Below are 23,297 nucleotides of genomic sequence, written 5' to 3'. Positions count from 1 at the left end.
CTCTTTGGCCCCACTGCAGACTTACTGTGTCAGAAACTCCAGGGATGGGATTTGGGGTGTGGGTGGGGTGCAACTCAATAGTGTTTTAGCAAGGCCTTCAGGTGATTCTAAATTTTGAGACTCCCTGGTATTATATACAAAAAAAAATTGTCGTGTATTAAATTCTAGTGAATATTTTTGATTCACATTGATGTCAGCATTTACTGGTTCTTTATCTTCACCTAAGCCACATTTTAAGAAATTGGGAGTATATCCTGGAATTTGTCAGGATGTTGAGAGGTTTTTTTGATGCATGGATAGAAGAATTATAAATATTCATCCTGGAGAAAAGGGAGACTGAGAATAGCTAACTGTATTCCGAACTTTTAAGGATTTCAACCAGTGTTTATCCAGAGCCAGAATCAGTAAGTGGAAATTTTAGGAAGTCAGTTTTGGTTTTAATAGAAGAAGCTACGTCTTGAAGATAATGAACTGTTCCATACCAGAGGATTTCACCTGAGGTTGGATGATCATCCTGCATTTGGTGGGAGCAGGGACTAGATTCACTTTCAAATACAAAATAAATGATTCTCAAACTACAAATAAGGTACATATGAATAAGTAGAGAATAAGTCAAATTGATAAAATGCTGAAAGGATTCAAGGTAAGGAAATGATTACAAATTGAGTATGATTAATCCAGGGAGGTTTCTGGGAGAGAATTTTGAGGTATGCCTTTAAAGGCAAGAGTTGGCCTGTATAAGGGAATCATTTCAAGTTTGTGTGAGTGGACTGTTATGAATGATGAATACAGGGGGTGATGAGGGAGAGAGAGCTGAGGGTTTGTCAGGTTTTATAAACTTTGCATTGGAGAGAATAAACAGATTACCCCAGTGTTTGTTGTAGTAGATTAATGGAAGATTTGGTTAGAGAGAAATCTTTGGACAAAAATCCTGAATTGTTAGGCAGAAGCTCTTAGCAGTGTTGAGTAACAGTGATGCTTGGAGATTTGCAAGGCCGGACAGTGAGGTCATTAAAGCTTCTTAAGATGCAGGGAAGCCAGGGTGGCTCAGTCAGTTAAGGATAGGACTCTTGATTTCATCACAGATCCTGATCTCAGGGTGGTGAGATCAAACCCTTCACTGGGCTCCACACTGGTCGTAGAGCCTGCTTAAGATTTTTTCTCTCCCTCTACACCCCTGCCCCCCCAGCTGTGTGAGCACACTCTCTCTCTTAAAAGTAAAATAAAAAGCTTTAAAAAAACCTTTAAGATGCTAAGGTTTGGACAATCAGCCTTCATTGATGATATGTTTAAAACTGCTACGCATTTAAAATTGTGTGCTAATTCCCTTTATGTTTAGTAAGTTACAAGTTCATGCATGTCTTATTTATTTCTTAACACTGCAAACTATGTTCTATTTTGCTAGGACTTGCCATTGAGGATGAGTCCCCCACATGGTTTCACTTTTGATTTGTTCCCTTTTCCCTGAAGGCATGACTCTTCAAGAATCCGTCAATTTAGATGCTCTCACTAAATACCTGAAACATCTTGAGGATAAATATATTGAAATTAAACGGATTATGTTGAAAAAATATGTTCCAGTTCAAAGGAAGGCAGACTTAGATGAGGAAATGATTGTGACATTAAAACGGAGAGATTTAGCTGAAAATATGAACAAAGAATTACAGTTTTGGTATGAAAATTATATATTTTTTAAGTTCAAAGCTTTTATTTGTGTTTATTCTATTATTCCACTATTTGATTTTAGATTCAGTAAATTGTTGATTTTTTTTTTAATCTTTGTAGTCATCAAAGACTGCAAATTATTTCAAATGCACTTACTTCATGGGTAAAATCTGATATGAGCAGCTCATTTCAAGACCTTGTGGAGGAAATTCAGAAAACTAAAAGTTTACATGGTAATTTATCTATATTTTTTAACTACAACAAATAATGGAAAACATCATTTTTTCCCCAGAAAGCTAAAGAATAAGGATTTTCCTAGCCTGAGTTTAAAGAAATAAAAAAAATGCACTACTTCTGTTAGGTTTCTATTACCCTCTGACCTTCTTCCTTCAACAGCTAACAGATAATTGGTAAATAGTAGGGACACCTGGGTGGCTCAATAGTTGAGCACCTCCCTTTGGCCTAGGGCGTGATCCTGGAGTCCCAGGATTGAGTACCACGTCCGGCTCCCTGCATGGAGCCTGCTTCTTCCTCTGCCCGTATCTCTGCCTCTCTCTGTGTCTCTCATGAATTAAAAAATAAAATCTTAAAAAAAAAATTGGTAAATAGTAAATGTGGTAAGCCAAAGAGAGAATACCTAAAAATTACCTGAAAATAAGGGAGACACAGATGGGGAGGCTACTCAGTTTAGAAGGAGGTTAGTGCTGTTAGAAATCATAGCATTAAGTTATTTTTTTAAAGATTTTTATTTATTCATGAGAGACACACAGAGAGAGATTGAGGCAGAGACACAGGCAGAGGAAGAACCAGGCTCCATGCAGGGAGCCTGATGCAGGACTCAATCTGGTGACTCCAGGATCACGCTCTGGGCCGAAGGCAGGCACTAAACCACTGAGCCATCCAGGGATCCCACATTAAGTTATTGATATTAAGCATATATATATATATATATATATATTATTTTTTCTTTTGATCGATAATCTTAAGTATACTATGGTGCTTTCAGTAACTATAGGTGACCAAGGCATTGTTGAGGAACTGCTTGAAGATGATCCAGGCAAGGCAAAAGAAGCTGAAATTTTGCTTGGCTACATTGAAAGGCAAGTATTTTAAAATCTTTGATTTTTCTTATTAAAATGTTATCACATTTATTTAATATTTATTTAAATATTAAGTACATGTTTAATATTAAGTGTTCAGCATTTATTTAGCATCTTGATGAGCCTATAGTCTCTAGATTTTGTATTTTTATTATTTTACTCTAATAAACAAATTAGAAAATAAACTAGAATTTTTGAAAATAGATTCTTTGTATAAAAAATATTAGATTGGTAGTCTGGGAGATTTTTCAGAGGATATAGGTGGCTCATAGTGTTGATTTAAGTTTTATTTATATCTATATTTGCATTTCCTAACCATTTGCCTGGTGTTATGAAATGTTTTTGAGAATATCTTCATGAGTCATGAGTCAGATTATCCTAATTCAGTCATTTTTTTCTCATCATTTCCATCCTATGTCATATTAAGAGGCATATTTCTTCCTAATATTTAAGTTACTATATATAGTGTGTAATAGAGGCTTAAGAAGACCTATGACTGTTCTCTAAGAGATTAATTTATAGGCTATGAGGCCAGTATGTAAGGAACATTTCTAGTTCTATGTTGAACAATATTGTTTCTAGTTATATGTTGAACAATTTTTATTGTGGATTGTCTTACTGATGTGGTACAAAGAAGGGGCGAAGGTCATTTTGGGGTGGTACCAAAGCCTGTGCTATTTCCTTACACTCTGTGCCTCTCCAAGTCTACCAGCTTTAGATATGAGAGAAGAACCCTTGAAGTTGAAAGTTTTATGTGTTTTGCTTATTAGTATTACTTTGGTGTTTTTCTCTCTAGGGTTTTAAATTCATTTGCAACACTGTAAATCCTGTTTGCCATAGTTTTATTAATTATGGGGTAAGGGGTGGTTTGAAGACATTTTGCCCTAAGAAGAGGAGTAGAGGCTTAAGTTAACCGAACTATTATTTTTTCTTCTGTGTTAGTCTCATAATTAATGGAGTGTCTGATGCCTGCAGAGCAACATAGGCTCGTGAATACCAAGGATACCTCTTGATCTCCAATTCCACATTCTTTGTGTTTCACTTACTGTGTCCCCTAGGCTTAATCCCTAAGCAGGTTGCCCTTCTTTCCCCTCATATCCTTTTTCATCTTCAGACGATACCAGAGAAAAAAATCTGAGCTCGTTGTGAATTCAGTTCAAGGTCTTTTGTTCTCTATGTCTTGCAATAAGTGCTATAGAAATAAAGTACAGGGTAAGGTTTAAAGTCTTCTGTCAGGTGAGTTTTATTCAAAAAATACAGATACAAAAAAATGCTGGAATATCACAGAAAGAGTGAAAAAACATCTTACTGAGAGAAAAAATCTAGATATAGTTTTCCTATATTACTGTGTTTAGTTTGCTTCAGACATTTCTAATCAGTTTTCTTTCCTTTTTGTGTGTGTACTATTATAATGTATAACAAAATGGAATGGCTGTAGGTTCAATGAATTAATGTCGCTTGGTGAATATGAAAAGGCAGCTTGTTTTGCAGCACGCAGTCCCAGAAGAATTCTTCAAAACATTGGGACAGTGAATAAATTTAAGGGTGAGCATTTTTCTATGAATCTTATGTATGTAGGCAAATTGTGCTTTTTCCGCATGATGGAATGGAAAGAGTATTATAGTAGCTGACTACAGATCTAGGCTCCAGCCCTATCTCTGCTAATGACTCCATTTCTTTAGCTGTCACATTGAGGAATTTGATTAGGTTTTCTAAATGTGGAAATATTTCAAGCATACAAAAAAAGTGTGGAGAAATGTACAACAGCCATGTACTCACTATCAAGATTTAGTAAATGTTAACATTTTGTCAAATTTGCTCTACTTCCTTTTAAAACAGAGCTTTATTGCTGTAAGTTGACATACATACAACACAGTGCATGTATTTACACAATTTGAAAAGTTTTGACATTTGTATCACCTAAAAGTTCCCTCATTGCCCTCAGTGATTCCTCTCTCTGACTCCTCCTTATCCCTCCCATCTCCCTGTCTCCCACAGCGTCAGGGGCAACTGCTAGTCTGCTCTCAGTCACTGTAGATTAGTTTGCATTTCCTAGCACTTTATATAATGGAATTACATAGTAAGTAATTTTCTTGACTTCTTGCCTAAATGTCCATTGACTGATGAATGAATAAAGAAGATATCTATCTATATGTATATCTGTATATCTATGTCTATGTATTTACAATGGAATATTACTCAGCCATCAAAAAGAATGAAATCTCGCTATTTGCAATGACATGGATGGAGCTAGAGTATACTATGCTATGTGAAATAACTCAGTTGGAGAAAGAAAAATACCATATGATTTCACTTATGTGAAATTTAAGAAACAAAATGGATGAACATTGGAGAAAGGAAAAAAGAGGGAAGCAAACTATAAGAGACTCTTAACTATAGAGAACAAACTGAGGGTTGATGGAGGGGAGGTAGGCCAGGGAATGGGCTAAATGGGTGATGGGTATTAGGGAGGGCACTTGTGATGAGCACTGGGTGTTATTATATGGGAGTGATTAATCACAAACTCTTATACCTGAAACCAATTTTACTATATATGTTAACTAACTAGAATTTAAATAAAAACTTGAAACAAAAAATAGTCAGTGTCTTCTAAGCAACATTTACTTGGATCCTACTTTTTAATACACTGACAATCTTTGCCTTTCACTTGGAGTTTATTTTTATGTAAGAAAGTTTATTTTTTGTAAGTTTATTTTATGTAAGATCACTTACATTTATTTTTTAAATATTTTATTTATTTATTCATGAGAGATACAGAGAGAGAGAGAGAGGCAGAGACTTAGGCAGAGGGAGAAGCAGGCTCCTTGAGGACTCAATCCCAGGACTCCAGAACCACACCCTGGGCCAAAGGCAGATGTTCAACCACTGAGCCACCAGGCATCCCAAGATCACTTACATTTAATGTGATTGTTGACATGGTTGAGTTTTGTTTTCTTTCTTACCCCTTGCTTGTTACCTTGTTTTTTCCCCTCTTTTTCTGCCTTCTTTTGAATTAGTTGAATTTTTTCATGATTGTATTTTTCTCCTTTGCTGATCATGAGCTATAACTCCTTGTTGCCTTATTTTGGTTGTTGCTTTAGGGTTTATAGATTATGTCTTTAACTTATCACATTCTACCATTAGGTGATGTTACACTTGATGTATTATATAAAAACAGTATACTTCTAAATAATTATATTCATAACATATACCATTTCCAGTCTTCATTTCTTCATGTAGACTCCTATTTCTCTCTGGTATTTTCCTTCTGCTTGAAAGATTACTTTTAACATTTTTTATAGTGAAAGTCTGCTGGTGATATATTCTTTCAGCTTTTAAAACTTCCATGTGAAGGCTCTGAGGGAGATTACTTTCCATATTTTTCTTCTAGCTTCTAAATGGCTGTCAGCAATTTTTGGCATTCTTTAGTTTGTAGACACATCACTCCAATTTCTGCCTTTGTTTTCACATAGCATGTAATATTTAGTCATTATCCAAAATCTAATGTTTAATCCATAAGCATTAGTTAAAAATTATAAATATATAACTTTAGATTGAAATTATTTGAAAATACAAAGAGATGAAAATAATAATATGAAGTAAGAAAAAGTAAACTATTACTTACCTAAAGTATTCAACTAAAAAACTTTTCTTCTCTCCGTAGCTGTTGGAAAAATTCGAGGAAAGCCTTTTCCCTTACTCTTATTTTTTGAAGCCATATTTAGCACAAGTCATGCATGTAGACGTCCTATTGATGCAGAACTAACCCTGGAAGGAATCAAATGTGGATTATCTGAAAAACGTTTAGATTTAGTTATCAATTGGGTCACCCAGGAAAGGTAAGCAAAGTTAAGCTTTTAACAACTTTGGTAGTTGGTTAGTAAAGTTGTTTACTCTCAAGATTTCAATAGTTTTTTATTACTACATTATTTGAACATTTATCTCAGGTCTCTATTGCAATTAATGGGTCAGAAAGAATTTACTAAGCATTCATGTAGTCATGGGACCTAGTCACAAAGAGCCCAGATCAGGAGTTAACTAATGGCAGTTCACAGCATGATTCATGACCACTTAATGGTGGATAGAAGTTGATTGGTAAGGCTAGAAAAGGATTAATCAGTATCATGCTACTCAGAGGGATAAGGCAGGAACCTGGATCCAAATAGGTTATGGGTACATGTAAAGGATAAACCTAGGAGAAAACTTATAAGCAGTATGGATGTAGGCCAAGGTAACATTTAGAACATACAAACCAGCAAGGATAGACAGGAGATGGCTTCTCTGAGTTGGTTTCAGGACAGAGTGCCATATTTGCACTAGAGCTCCCTTAGGTTAGATTCCCTAGAACCAAAGTCTCAGACAGGAATTTGAGTGTATGTGATTGATAGAGAGGGCTTCTCAAAACCCTATCAGGGAGTGAGTGAAGCAGAATAGAGAGGAATGTGTATGTTTTTGGGAAGCCAAGAAAGGATGTGATCTTAGGCAAGTTCTAACCTTGGTCTTACTTATAAGAAGCTCTGGACCATAACCTATACCACAGAGCTGTCCCCCTTGAGGCAAGGGGCCAGCCTTTTGTACATCTTTTTCTCTTTTAGGGCTGTAGACTGCCTGGGTGGAGCATAATATCCTATAATGGTGGCTCCCACCAGCAAAGGGCAATTTGCTTAGAAGGGAGGGACTTGGAAGCCACTGGCAGCCACACCCAGAGTATCTGGGGAAGGAGGATCTAGGCAGGACATTAAAACAGCTTCTATTTTAGTCAACCATTTGCACAAACCTATGTATTTGCTTGTCACATTAATTTCGCTCCATCCAGGCACAACCTCTCCTGTAGTTATAATTCTGGGGGAATCTTTAAGAGAGGAGTTAGTGGGATGTACTATAGTGTTTATCATGATAATTGATCCTAGGGCTGTAATTTGTTTTTTACAACTTTATTGAGATATAAGTTATATACAATAATTGATGTATATTTCAAATGCACAGTTTGATGAGTTTTTGGAAAACAGCATTGTAGAGATATAATTGACATATAATAATCAGTACAGTTTGACAACTTTTGACATGTATATACCCATAAAATTATCACCACCACTGAGATAATTAACCTTATTCCACCTCCACTGTCCCCAGGTTAACAACTGATCTACTTTCTGTCACAGTAGATGAAGTTTCATTTTCTAGAATTTTATAAAAATGGAATTATACATTATGTATTATTTTTTCTTCTTGGTCTGGCTCTTTCACTTAGTTATTTTGAGATTCATCCATATTAATTATTAATCATCTTTCTCCTATATCATCCATTTTATATTCTACTCTGAAACTTCTCCTGGTCTTGATGGCTAGTCTGGTAGGATGACTGTGGTTGCCATGCCTTTTTCAAACTGTGATTATTGATACCCGCTAACAATTTTCATTTGTCTTGGGACTACCCAGAGATCTCCCAGTAGATTATCTGCCACCGTATACGATTAAAAAACTTTGCTTGGTCCTACTTGCTTTGGGTCCAACCAAAGTTGAAGTGTTTATCCAAGAAACACCAATGATGTGAAACTAGAACTGCTCATCATGAACTGGATTGTGGCAGACTCACCAGGTCATGAGGTCAGGTGGGCTCAGAGAGTTCATCTAAAATTAGGTTCAATCAGGGATCCCTGGGTGCCTCAGTGGTTTGGCGCCTGCCTTTGGCCCAGGGCGCGATCCTGGGGTCCCGGGATCGAGTTCTGTGTCGGGCTCCTGGCATAGAGCCTGCTTCTCCCTCCTCCTGTGTCTCTGCCTCTCTCTCTCTCTCTCTCTCTCTCTCTCTCTGTGTCTATCATAAATTAATAAATCTTTAAAATTAGGTACAATCAAGGTCATGCTCACTAGATCCAGAGCATACAAGTTAGTTTCAGGAATCGGTGGCCCAGAACCCATGTCAACTACCATGAACTGTCTGACACTACTTCCACAGCTCACACCTATGGTCTCATGCAGGGGTGGGGTGACCTAAGACCAGTAGACAAGGAGGAAAAAACCCAAACTTGGTTCCTGGATGGTTCAGGTTTTGTCCAGGTGATGCTAGTTTGTTACTCCATCCTTTAGGATGAAATGCATCCTTTAGGACGAAATGCACTCTAAATCAGTGGCAATTACATGGTATATCCCCAGTAGATAGAATACTGGGTCTGGGAGATAAAAGTGTAGCTCTGCTATCATTCCCGGTAGCCCACTTGGGGAGTATATTAATTAGGGTTCTCCAGAGAAATAGAATCAATAGGATATATATATTCCATATATAAAATTATATATGTGTGAATGTGTGTGTGTGTGTGTGTGTGTATACACATATATGAAGAAGTTGGCTCAGGTGATTATGGAGGCTGGTAAGTCCCAAGATCTGTAGTCAGCAAGCTAGAGACCCAAGAGAGCCACCACTGGTGTGAGTTTCAGGCTGCTTAAGACCCAAGAAAAGCCAATGTACCTGTTTGAGTCTAAAGGTAAGAAAAGAATGATGTCCCAACTAAGCAGTCAAGCAGGAGGCCTTGTCAAGCAGGCTTTCAAGTGATTGGATGAGAGCCATCCACATTCACAACAGTCTACTTTATTCAGTCTATGGATTCAAATGTTACTGTCTTTCAAATACATCCTCACAGACTCGCAGAATAATACTTGACTAAATATCTGGGCACTCTATGAGCCTGTCAAGATGACACACATAAAATTAACCATCACAGGGAGTTTAGGTTTCCCATGCCTGCAACTTGAGGTCCTGTGAATCCTTAACTAACTTTGAGTCCAAATCAGTTGACTTTGATTATCATGAGAAGGTAAGATTCTTGTTACATAAAAGGGAAGAGAGGAATATGTTTGGCACTCAGGTTCTCTGTTCCCTTCAAGAGAGCATGATAGTTGGATTTGAGTCATGTCATTTGCTGATAGACTACTCCTTAAGAAATATTGTAAGGGGAGAAATGAGATGGGTTAGGGAAGGGCAAACTGCTAAGCAAGGATGTGAGCTCAGGTGAAGTCTAGTATTAGCTAGCCTTATAGGGAGAGGATGTGGAGCCTATATACCAGAGTTGTTTCTTTTTACATTGTGGGACTGGCCTTTCGTATTCCTTGTTAGTCAGTCATCTTCTCTAGACTACTGGAGGATTGAAAGGCACAATTTTCTGCATGAGACAGCTCCAGTCAGCTGAGGGCAATTCTTTGGGGAAGGAGATAGCTGTGAGTTGTTAATAGTCATCTGGGGAAGAGTCACTGGTCCAGTAAAGAAGACTAAAACAATTTCTGCCTGCTTATGAAGATCAAGCTACTCTTGCTGGGTCTATGTGGATATAGGATGGGTTGTGAGTATTGGAAGGCAGAGAGAAGAAAGGCCTCTCTGTTACCTATCTAGTAGCCATGCTTGCTTATTTTGCATCCTAAGGACTATGCTTACTTGGCTCTGGTTGCATAGAGACATAGGATACATATGAGAGTGTAGTTACAGTTCTCATATATCATAAGGGAGATGGATGAACTAATGGAAACACACCCTAAATAATAAAGTCATGATTTAGAAATGTCTCAGATATAAAAATGGCAAGTTTGCACACTACTGCCTATTGCTGCCCATTCCAAATTCACCATTTCCCCTACCTGACAGTGGATAGTCCCAAACTGTCCTGTATTGATGGCACTACTGTTTACCAGTGCAGAGTAGCTTTTTCCCACCCTCTCATTATGGCTTCACTTATTGTTCACATAATATTTAATCCTGTTTTAGGAAATTTCTTTTTATGTATATATATCCTGTAGCCCACTTGGGCTATATATATATATATAGCCACCCCAAATGGGCTATATATATAAATATGGTAATGTATACCACCTGGTAATATATGGTAATATGTTATGTGGGAATACCACCTGGTAATATATGGTAATATATTCCCACCTGGTCACACCTTCTACTGTCTACAAAACGTACTCGTCAGGGAGCCCTGGAAATGGTTTGGATGTGAGAATGCCATTAGAAAGTGCATGCTCATTAATACCTGTTATCAATGCAGAGGCACTTCAGACAAGATTAATTCCCTATATATACTGATGGTCATTGGCTGATTCTACCTCTTAGTTGTAAGAATTAAAATTCTTATGCAGTTCCTTGGCTGCATAAATTTGGAAATTATACCACTCTTAAGGATCCTTAGATGACCTAACAGAATACTGAAGGTAATTCATATTCTTTATTCTTGGCCTCTGTCCTCTGGTCTCTGACTCTGATGGCCTGGCCTCTAAGCTACCTTAAAAAGTTCTACAGTTCTTTCCCTGAAGACCTGCACAGAGCCAGCCCTAAAACTGCCTGGGCTATAGATTAATCTTGATTCTCTTAGTCATTCTTACCTGGGAAAAAAGTCTGATCACCTGACACATAAAGCTGTAGCTATTAAAAATATAACTAAAGTAAAATTTCCATATAACCAGTGATTAGAAGGAATATCTTTAATTATACCCAAATGTGTTTTGGCCTACACTGATCATTTCTAGGTGGAGTTAATGTGCTAGTGCAGATGATTCACTTCAATTGTATTTGAAGATGGTGCATTAAATTGTGATGACAAGTAAAAAGTTTAAAAATTAAAAAAATGTGATGACAAGTGAAACCTATTCAAGTGAACCATCTCTCTCTTTTTTTTTTAAGATTTTATTTATTCATGAGAGACAGAGAGAGAGAAAGAGAGAGAGAGAAGCAGAGACACAGGCAGAGGGAGAAGCAGGCTCCATGCAAGGAGTCCAACATGGGACTCGATCCTGGGACCCCAGGATCACACCCTGGGCCAAAAGGCAGGCGCTAAACTGCTGAGACACCCAGGGTTCCCTCAAGTGAGCCATCTCAAAAGAACTACATCAGTCTCTTCTAGTAGGGACATCTTATATCCTTTTTTTCCCTTTGTTTTTTATATATCTATAACAATCTTAAAAAATAACACTGGTATCACACATTTCTTGCAAATGCTTACGAGATCTGTCACTAATTTTGAGCTAAAATTTCTTGTCACTGTCTTTAACCAACATTTAATGAGTTCTTACTCTCTACAGGGTTTAGAATATAGATAACTGCTGAGGACATTGAGATCCTCAATTATAAGAGAATTTTTCTTTACCTTGTCATTTTAAATCCCACCAGTCTTTTTAGGAGAGTTTTAACTGTGTTTGTAGATTTTTTAAAAACTTGAGCTCAGTTTCGCTAAAATGTCTTCCCCCAAACGAATATGTGCTGATTGTTTTTGTTTTTGTTCTTGTTGTCAAATCTTAGATATCTTTAATTTCTTCTACATCAATTGCCTATTAACTTGGAATTCTTACAGACTGTGGAAAATCCTGTTCTGCTGTGCTGAATTTTTAGATATTCTCATCTACTCACCAAGAACTCTCTAAAGTATACTTCTTGATCTGCTTGCTCTAGGCTCACATTTTCTGAGGAGGTGGGGGATGTGATTTGTGATTATGGGGAACAGGATACTTATAACAAGGCCAAGTGCCTAGCGTTAGCTCAGATGATCTACAGTGAATGTGGCCTGCACAAGAAAGCTCTTCTTTGCCTGTGTAAACAGGGTCAGATTCATGGGGCCATGGAATACATACAGCAATTCAAGGACTTTACTTACGGTAAGTGAAAAAGTCTACTTAACTGTATACATTTGAATTCTAGACTTTAATTCTAAGATCACTCATGATAGTAGGAAATATTTTGGATTTACGTATAAAGTGTGTTTTACATATATGATGAGTAGATTTGTCTGTTTGCCTGTTTTTAGTGAAAACCTATCTAACTTTTATTGAGTACCTACTCTGTGCCAGACTCTGGGTAGGGTGTTCTCACACTCTTCTAGCCAATCCCCACAACAGTCCCATCAGGTAGGCACTGCTAGACCCATCATACAAGTGGAGAGATACTGAGGCCCTGAGAGGGAAATGAGCCAAAGCTTGCACAGAGGGAACCCTGAGGCAGGGAGTGAAGTTCGTCAAGCTTGTGGTACTGATGGAGGGTCCAAGGTAGCTGTGGCCAGGTGCAGCAGGGTGGTCTCTGCTTTATGGTCAGTTGTTGCTGAGAAGATTTGTTTTCTTTTTTTTTTTTTTAAAGATTTATTTTTATTTATTTATGATAGTCACAGAGAGAGAGAGGCAGAGACACAGGCAGAGGAAGAAGCAGGCTCCATGCACCAGGAGCCGGACATGGGACTCGATCCCGGGTCTCCAGGATCGTGCCCCGGGCCAAAGGCAGGCGCTAAACCGCTGCGCCACCCAGGGATCCCAAGATTTGTTTTCCTTGCATGTCTGGCAAAGGTATTGGGGACTGAGGCTGGGGCTGTCCTCGGGGGAGGGCCTGGCAGCCTTCGAGAAGGTGGATGTCTGGGTGTCACTGCTTCTCTCCCTCTGAAGTACACAATTTATTTTGCAGCTATTTTAGGCCATGCAACTTAAAGGATTTTTTTAATAGCTGAATTTATTTGTTACATAAAATGTTCTGGACTATGATATAAGCATTAGAAATTACGAATTAGTAAAATAACGTTCATTTCAAAATTTTGAAAATCTAGGTTGCAGTTGGGCTGTGATCTGAGACCATTGTCAACTTTAGGGTAACCTTAGTTCAATGAGCTGATCTCTTCCTTCGTAACCTAAACATGCAGGCATCCTGACATCTCCCACATCCCAGGCCTATGTCATATTCTGATTTGCAGGCTTTGTACCCCAATTCTAAGAAGTTGCAAATGGAACAAAACATAGCACTTTTAGGTTATATTTTTCTAGGAAAGAAGACTGTTGATGGCTGTTGAATCTGATCATTTTCAAACAATAAATTGAATTTTGCTTAGAATCTATTTTTTAAAGTTATAAATTTCTTTATTTGTTATATAATAGCCCACTTGATACTATAGTTTGGCTTGCCCAAAGAGGTAAGTAATTTGCCTACACACACACAGCAACAAAACAGAATCTGGTATAGAAAGTGCAACTCAATTAATATTTGTTGAATGAATTATGTATTTTATTTTTATTATCTAAGTGTACAGATTTAGTTTCTTTTTAATTATTATTTTTCCATAGGTAAGAGATTATTTTAGTCAATTTAGACATGGATGGAATATCCATCCATGGTTTAATTACTCTTAGAATTTTTATTGGTTGAAATGTCAAGTTTCTGTTTTGCTTGTAAAATTTACCTTGTGTAAGTACATAGAAACATGATTGACTCATTATTATATTGTTCTGTTCCTCAAGTAGTGCATTACAATCTAGAATAATTAAATATGTATTGTAATAATTTACAAAGTAGTGACACTCTTACATAATTAGGACTTTGCTGTTTATCCTCAAAATTTGTTGGGATGCCTGGGTGGCTCAGTGATTGAGCATCTGCCTTTGGCTCAGGGCGTGATCCCAGGGTCACAGGATTGAGTCCTGCATCGGGCTCCCCCCACAGGGAATCTGCTTCTCCCTCTGCCTGTGTCTCTGTCCTCTCTCTGTGTCTCTCATGAATAAATAAATAAATAATCTTAAAAAAAAGTATTTAGCACATCATAAGATAAAAATGAGAAAAATTAAGCTTACAAAATGGAAACAATGTTTGAAAAATTTCTTTATTTTACTTTTTTAATGAGAAACAACCACAGCTTTCCACAGTATTATATTGACCTTGGGGGACAGATTCAATTTGTTAATACTTCCTGGTTTCAGAAAAAACTGTTCTCTCTTAGATTTAGACTATCAATGGGCAGCCTGGGTGGCTCAGGGGTTTAGTGCCGTCTTCAGCCCCGGGGTGTGATCCTGGAGACCTGGGATGGAGTCCCATGTGTGGTACCCAGCATGGAGCCTGATTCTCCCTCTCCCTGTGTTTCTGCCTTTCTCTCTCTCTCTGTGTCTCTCATGAATAAATAAATTAAATCTTAAAAAAAAAAAGATTTAAGATAAACCATTAGCGAACCTTATTAAAAAGAAGAGAGAGAAGACTCAAATTAATAAAATCATGAATGAGAAAGGAGAGATCACTACCAACACCAAGGAAATACAAACGATTCTAAAAACATATTATGAACAGCTGTATGCCAATAAATTAGGAAATCTAGAAGAAATGGATGCATTCCTGGAAAGCCACAAACTACCAAAACTGGAGCAGGAAGAAATAGAAAACCTGAACAGGCCAATAACCAGGGAGGAAATTGAAGCAGTCATCAAAAACCTCCCGAGACACAAGACTCCAGGGCCAGATGGCTTCCCAGGGGAATTCTATCAAACGTTTAAAGAAGAAATCATACCTATTCTACTAAAGCTGTTTGGAAAGATAGAAAGAGATGGAGTACTGCCAAATTCGTTCTATGAGGCCAGCATCACCTTAATTCCGAAACCAGACAAAGACCCCACCAAAAAGGAGAATTACAGACCAATATCCCTGATGAACATGGATGCAAAAATTCTCAACAAGATACTAGCCAATAGGATCCAACAACACATTAAGAAAATTATTCACCATGACCAAGTAGGATTTATCCCTGGGACACAAGGCTGGTTCAACACTCGTAAAACCATCAATGTGATTCATCATATCAGCAAGAGAAAAACCAAGAACCATATGATCCTCTCATTGGATGCAGAGAAAGCATTTGACAAAATACAGCATCCATTCCTGATCAAAACACTTCAGAGTGTTGGGATAGAGGGAACTTTCCTCGACATCTTAAAAGCCATTTACGAAAAGCCCACAGCAAATATCATTCTCAATGGGGAAGCACTGGGAGCCTTTCCCCTAAGATCAGGAACAAGACAGGGATGTCCACTCTCACCACTGCTGTTCAACATAGTTCTGGAAGTCCTCGCCTCAGCAATCAGACAACAAAAAGACATTAAAGGCATTCAAATTGGCAAAGAAGAAGTCAAACTCTCCCTCTTCGCCGATGACATGATACTCTACATAGAAAACCCAAAAGCCTCCACCCCAAGATTGCTAGAACTCATACAGCAATTTGGTAGCGTGGCAGGATACAAAATCAATGCCCAGAAATCAATGGCATTTCTATACAGTAACAATGAGACTGAAGAAAGAGAAATTAAGGAGTCAATCCCATTTACAATTGCACCCAAAAGCATAAGATACCTAGGAATAAACCTTACCAAGGAGGTGAAGGATCTATACCCTAAAAACTATAGAACACTTCTGAAAGAAATTGAGGAAGACACAAAGAGATGGAAAAATATTCCATGCTCATGGATTGGCAGAATTAATATTGTGAAAATGTCAATGTTACCCAGGGCAATTTACACGTTTAATGCAATCCCTATCAAAATACCATGGACTTTCTTCAGAGAGTTAGAACAAATTATTTTAAGATTTGTGTGGAATCAGAAAAGACCCCGAATAGCCAGGGGAATTTTAAAAAAGAAAACCATAGCTGGGGGCATCACAATGCCAGATTTCAGGTTGTACTACAAAGCTGTGGTCATCAAGACAGTGTGGTACTGGCACAAAAATAGACACATAGATCAATGGAACAGAATAGAGAACCCAGAAGTGGACCCTGAAATGTATGGTCATCTAATATTCGATAAAGGAGGAAAGACTATCCATTGGAAGAAAGACAGTCTCTTCAATAAATGGTGTTGGGAAATTTGGACATCCACATGCAGAAGAATGAAACTGGACCACTCTCTTTCACCATACACAAAGATAAACTCAAAATGGATGAGAGATCTAAATGTGAGACAAGAGTCCATCAAAATCCTAGAGGAGAACACAGGCAACACCCTTTTTGAACTCGGCCACAGTAACTTCTTACAAGATACATCCACAAAGGCAAAAGAAACAAAAGCAAAAATGAACTATTGGGACTTCATCAAGATAAGAAGCTTTTGCACAGCAAAGGATACAGTCAAAAAAACTAAAAGACAACCTACAGAATGGGAGAGGATATTTGCAAACGACATATCAGATAAAGGGCTAGTTTCCAAAATCTATAAAGAACTTATTAAACTCAACACCAAAGAAACAAACAATCCAATCATGAAATGGGCAAAAGACATGAAGAGAAATCTCACAGAGGAAGACATGGACATGGCCAACATGCACATGAGAAAATGCTCTGCATCACTTGCCATCAGGGAAATACAAATCAAAACCACAGTGAGATACCACCTCACACCAGTGAGAATGGGGAAAATGAACAAGGCAGGAAACAACAAATGTTGGAGAGGATGCGGAGAAAAGGGAACCCTCTTACACTGTTGGTGGGAATGTGAACTGGTGCAGCCACTCTGGAAAACTGTGTGGAGGTTCCTCAAAGAGTTAAAAATAGACCTGCCCTACGACCCAGCAATTGCACTGTTGGGGATTTACCCCAAAGATTCAGATGCAACGAAACGTCGGGACACCTGCACCCCGATGTTTCTATCAGCAATGGCCACAATAGCCAAACTGTGGAAGGAGCCTCGGTGTCCATCGAAAGATGAATGGATAAAGAAGATGTGGTTTATGTATACAATGGAATATTACTCAGCGATTAGAAACGACAAATACCCACCATTTGCTTCAACGTGGATGGAACTGGAGGGTATTATGCTGAGTGAAATAAGTCAATCGGAGAAGGACAAGCAGTGTATGTTCTCATTCATTTGGGGAATATAAATAATAGTGAAAGGGAATATAAAGGAAGGGAGAAGAAATGTTGGGAAATATCAGGAAGGGAGACAGAACATAAAGACTCCTAACTCGGGGAAACGAACTAGGGGTGGTGGAAGGGGGGAGGAGGGCGGGTGTTGGAGGGGAATGGGTGACGGGCACTGAGGTGGACACTTGACGGGATGAGCACTGGGTGTTTTTCTGTATGTTGGTAAATTGAACACCAATAAAAATTAATTAAAAAAAAAAAAAAAAAAAAAAGATTTAGACTATCAGTTATACATTTACAAATTAAAAAACCAAACAAACAAAAACAGAAAAGTTCTTAGAAAGGTTTTTGTTCCAAAAGCATAAGTGTGACTAAAAAAGCATCTGTTTTAAAAGTAAAAAATATTTGTCCCCACTAGTAATTTTTAGAATAAAAATTATCATTAAACAAGTGAATATACCTATCTGCATATTCCAGATTATTGGGTTATTCCAGATGTGAGGCTCTCAAACCTTGTGGCCTCAGATCACTTTTAGACTTTTAAAAAGCACTGAACATCCCAAAGAGCTCTTATATACATGAGTTATGTCTATTAATATTTATCCTATTAGACATTAAAGCAGAAAATTTAAAGGTATTTATTTAATTCAAAATAACAATAAGCCCATGACATGTTATCATAATAAAATGTTTTATAAAAAAATAACTTCCAGGGCAGCCCTGGTGGCTCAGCAGTTTAGCGCCACCTTCGGCCTGGGTTGTGATCCTGGAGACCCAGGATCAAGTGCCACATCGGGCTCCCTGCGGGGAGCCTGCTTCTCCTTCTGCCTGTGTCTCTGCCTCTCTTTCTCATGCTCTGTGTCTCTCATGAATAAATAAATAAATAATATTTTAAAAAAATAATAACTTCCAAAACCAAAGAATTTCCTGAAAAGAGTTACATTTTCTACATTTTTGCAAATCTCTGTAATGCCTGATTTTATAGAAGATAGCTGGCTTCCCATATCTGCTCCTATATTCAGTCTGTTGTAATACCACGTGTCATGTAGTCTCATGTGTATTTTGAAAGAATGAGAATGAAAAAGAAAAATAACAACTTAGTATTATTATGAAAGTAGTTTTGACTTTGTAGCCCTAGACCATATTTGGAGAACCACTGCTCTAGATAGTTGTGAGTTAAAGAGATATCATACTTGGTATATAGGCCTTTATAATCTTATTAAAACAGAACATCCACAGTATAAAAAATGATTAACATGTCAAACTAATGAATGACAAAATGGATTCCAAAGTGTGGTAAGCAGAGGATTTGAATTTGTATTTTTTCTAATTAGTCAGAGACCATATCTTGCACATATTTTAGTAAATGTTGGTGATTTTGGAGAAGGGGATTTCAATACTTGACTGAATGAAGCAGAGCAAGATGTGTGAGTTATGAAATGTTGAAGGCTGGGGCGTGCTATGTTGATAGCTTCACCTTAGTGGGGGCCAGTTTGAGTGACCCAAATCATAAACTTCTACCTCTCTCTAGGGAAATTTTTAAAAAATTGTTTGACTTTATTGATATAGAATTATATTCTGCTATTCCTTGTTTCTTCTTTTACAATTTCTCTCTGACTCTGTATCTATGTGTGTGTGTTTGCATGCCTGTGTATACATATATACATACATGCAATGCACACACATACATATATTTATTGTTTTGGAGGGGCATCACTATAGATTGGAAGGTCATAGACTGGGAGAGCAAATGAACTGTTCTACTTTATATCATATGTATAATTACGGGGAAATGAACTTTTTATGAAAAGCCTATTTCCTCACTTTCAATGTGAGAATAATAATATCTGACTTATACTGAATATTAAATGCAGCAAGTAATATATTTAAGTTCCCAGTACATAAATATGTGTTTAATAAACACTAGATTATCTTATATTGCCTGTCAGAGTGCAAATTATGTTTATGGTAGTTCTTTAAAGGCACTTGGAAATTATTTTGAAAATTACCTCTGTTGTGACCTAAGAAGAATATTTTTACTTGAAAAACTTCAGTAAGTTGGGACCCCTGTGTGGCTCAGTGGTTGAGTGTGTGACTTTGGCTCAGGGTGTGATCCCGGAGTTCCAGGATTGTGTCCCGCATCGGGCTCCCTGCATGGAGCCTGCTTCTCCCTCAGCCTGTGTCTCTGCCTCTCTCTCTCTCTCTCTCTCTCTCTCTCTCTCTCTGTGTGTCTCTCATGAGTAAATAAAATCTTTAAAAAAGAAAAGAAAAACTTTAGTAAGGTTACACAAAGTTTATAAACTTAAGAATATAAATCATGGCAGTACTAGATGAACTCATTAGTTAACTGGTATATTAAACCATAAGAAATTGCTTTTTTTGGAATCAAAAATGGTCAAATGTAGGCAACTTCATATGGCTCTACCTCTAGCTACTTGAACTAGCTGATAGCTTCTTAAAGTCTTCATTTTTGACTTTCTAAATATTTGATATTTTTAGGAAAAAAATTAGTGAAACCCTTTTTCTGTGCAAGGCACAAAAAGAAAGAAATTATACTCATTAGGAATTGGTGTAAATATGAGCAACAGGATATAGACAAACATAAGGTAGTATCAAATGGAAACTTAGAAATTGGATATATTGATTCTAGCACGTTTAAGGTGCATCAACTGAGATCCAAAAGAATAAGTCAGTGATGGAACTCTGATTAGAGCTCAGGTTTCCTAATTGCCAATCGAATCTTTTCTAATCTACTATCTTTGATAATCTATTTTTCTGGTAGTCTTTCATTTTTTGGTATATTGAGCATGATTTTTTTTTTGGATTGGAGAGAGTACTGTTGAGTGCATTGAGAGGGCTTTGGAAGGATTGTAAAAAGAAGTGTTGATTGGTATAGACATTAACTGGTCCTGGTTTGTAGTTGATGTAACATATTAAGATGTTGAGACATAGTTTTTTACTTTTGCTTTCAGATGACCTGATGCAGTTAATAAAGTTATGTCCTCACACTGAATTAATTCAGTGTCTCACTAGAGAATGGAATGGGAAACCACCATCTTTATCTTTTGGTCTTGCTATACTTCAACTGTTTTCTATAGGTATGAAAACAGTTGGCATTAAGCTACTTCAAGAAATAAGTAAAGGTGGGAAAGGTAAGTATAGTATAGTAAAATGTTGTTGTAGAAGAGAAAGTAGTGGGGTTGTTTAGGGGAAGGTTCAAGACTATTATGTTTGAGTTAACTGATTTTTTTCCTAAGAGTTACTTCTTGGCAGGACTTGACTTTGGGAGTTTATAAATATAAAGATTATCATGTCATTAACAGTCTGTTGACAATAGTATATATTTCTTGAGGGAATTCCAAAGAAGAGCAAATCTTTGTGAAGCTTTAGAGGAATATCTTAATAATTATAGTGGCTAACACTAAATAAATTGTACATATATTAACAAGTGTGTATATTTAGTAATTTTATATGTATTTGTATTTTAAATGTTATTTAGCCATAATCTCTCTATATTTTTATTCTTAACCCAAATATGTAAATATCATTTATATATGCTGTTTACTCTTAATGTAACTCTGGAATAGGATTAAGAATAACTAATTACATCTTACTTTTTTCTTTCATTTCTCTAATTTAATATAGGAAATTGAGCAGATAACTTGATTTTAAATTGTTATATGGGGTTAAAGAATGAATAGCAAATTGCACAAAAGGATATTTGGGAAGATAATTTTGAAATTATCAAATAAAATATTTAGAAATAAAGTAATAGTGATGACAATATTTTTAAAAGATGCCCTCTTTCACTAAGTATCATAAGTAATGCATGTAATAAATAAGAAGTGAGTTCTCTAAATAAATATATTCCAAAGAGGGTCATCATAATTGATTTCAAAAGTAAGTAATATCATTAGTTTTTTTTTTTATTTTAAAGATTATTTATGATAGACATAGAGAGAGAGGCAGAGACACAGGAGGAGGGAGAAGCAGGCCCATGCCGGGAGCCTGACGTGGGACTTGATCCTGGGACTCCAAGATCGTGCCCTGGGCCAAAGGCAGATGCCAAACCACTGAGCCACCCAGGGATCCCCCATCAGTTTTCTTTAATAAACAAAATCATTCTTTTATTTCCTTTAGAAAAATATTTGTTATAGAAGCCCCATCATTAAGAGCTTTCTCTCTATCCAGAGATAGGAGGAAGGGTTTGCCAAAGAGGTTTTTAAGGAGAAATTTATAAAAGAATCTAAAGGATCATGAAAACTAGACCTATAGGCCCCCTAGTTATGTGATAGTGTCTAGTGGTACCTTAGAAACTCTGAATAAGACTGAGCCCTCATTCTTCATTTTCTGAGCCCCCTTCCTTGTAGCCTTTAACATTTGCGAACCTTACCAAGAAGGAGAGGAGTAGAAGTGTGGGAATGTGAGAGATGGTAGAAGGTTGAAGTGAGGCATGAAAAGGTTAATGAAAAAGATGAATAAACTAATCCTTGATTACTTGCCCCGAACTGGCTGAAGCACTCCACATTAAACTTCTAGGAATCAAGTTTAATAATAACTTTAATAATTGAATTGAGGGGATCCCTGGGTGGCTTAGCGGTTTGGCGCCTGCCTTTGGTCCAGGGCGCGATCCTGGAGTCCCGGGATCAAGTCCCGCGTCGGGCTCCCTGCATGGAGCCTGCTTCTCCCTCTGCCTGTGTCTCTGCCTCTCTCTCTCTCTCTCTCTCTCTCTCTCTCTGTCTATCATGAATAAATAAATAAAATCTTTAAAAAAATAGTTGAAATGATATCCCTTTCTATTTTTGAAGAATTGCTAAGTGTGGGTTTTCAAATAAGAATAAGTGCTCTACTATAATATTACCATTTTTTCCCTCAGGTATAATCGAACATCTTATGATAAATGACCCATTTTGTGCATTCGAAAACTGGCAAGAAGTGGCAAATATATGTTTACAGAATGGCTTTGACAAATTATCTCGTGACATCACGTCCGTTCTTCGTTCTCAGGCTGGAGTTACAGAAATTTCTGAAGAGGACAATACAGTTAACTTAATGGAACATGTTTTTTGGTAGTTCTATGTCTTAACCAGTTGAGGGAGCTTATATGACATTTTATGTGTATTCATTGGGCAAACTAACTTTTGGCCATTTTGGCATAACTAACTTACAAATAAATCTAAAGTATGAAGCTCTCAGAAATAAACCACGCTGCTTTTGTTATGATGGCATTTAGATTTGTCCTTGAAACATTTATACTGTTGCTTCCTTTTTTCCATATGGTCATTTCTGATATTGAATCTTGATAAAATCCCAGAATATAACTTTGTATAAAACTCAGTTTAGGCACATCTATCCAAGGGCAGCCAGGCTAATGTCTGGATATATTCCTTTCTGATTATCTAATTTTATAGCAAGAGCTGAGGAAGGGGGATCCCTGGGTGGCGCAGCGGTTTAGCGCCTGCCTTTGGCCCAGGGTGCGATCCTGGAGACCCTGGATCGAGTCCCACGTCGGGCTCCTGGTGCATGGAGCCTGTTTCTCCCTCTGCCTGTGTCTCTGCCTCTCTCTCTCTCCGTGTGACTATCATAAAAAAAATTAAAAAAATTAAAAAAAAAAAAGAGCTGAGGAAGGTGTGATTAGTATCTGGTCAGACTGATTTCCCAAATAATAAATGCTTCAACACTGATTTTTAACAAGAAAGGCAGGATGTCATTTCAAGGTTGGGCTCACTTGTGAAAACCTACAGTATAGTAATTTTGTACTACTGATTTAAAGATGTGCCCCATGCTTTGGTATATGTAAATGACAGATGTTAGGCTTCTACTCTAAAAGTTGGGAATCTTAGCATGTTCTTACTTAGGGAGAAGACCAGCCAAATTTTGCATGAAGTAGACCTGTGAT

General features: G+C 37.3%; 1 protein-coding gene across 3 annotated transcripts in view; it reads left to right on the top strand.

Annotated features, from left to right (window-relative positions):
• Positions 1-22,618, top strand: part of CLHC1 (clathrin heavy chain linker domain containing 1) — a 34,034-nt gene extending 11,416 nt beyond the window's left edge. For all 3 annotated transcript variants that reach the window (XM_072741961.1, XM_025992658.2, XM_072741960.1), the window contains 8 exons: positions 1,471-1,672; positions 1,786-1,898; positions 2,672-2,765; positions 4,204-4,310; positions 6,430-6,604; positions 12,202-12,404; positions 20,371-20,550; positions 22,275-22,618. In XM_072741961.1, coding sequence (XP_072598062.1) covers positions 1,471-1,672; positions 1,786-1,898; positions 2,672-2,765; positions 4,204-4,310; positions 6,430-6,604; positions 12,202-12,404; positions 20,371-20,550; positions 22,275-22,471 — 1,271 coding nt within the window. In that variant the 3' untranslated portion in view covers positions 22,472-22,618. The remainder of the gene's footprint in view (positions 1-1,470; positions 1,673-1,785; positions 1,899-2,671; positions 2,766-4,203; positions 4,311-6,429; positions 6,605-12,201; positions 12,405-20,370; positions 20,551-22,274) is intronic.
• Positions 22,619-23,297: the final 679 nt, after the last annotated feature.

The sequence above is a fragment of the Vulpes vulpes genome, chromosome 16, assembly GCF_048418805.1.
Source record: "Vulpes vulpes isolate BD-2025 chromosome 16, VulVul3, whole genome shotgun sequence".
Classification (NCBI taxonomy): Eukaryota; Metazoa; Chordata; class Mammalia; order Carnivora; family Canidae; genus Vulpes; species Vulpes vulpes.
This window is presented reverse-complemented; position numbering and strand designations above follow the sequence as displayed.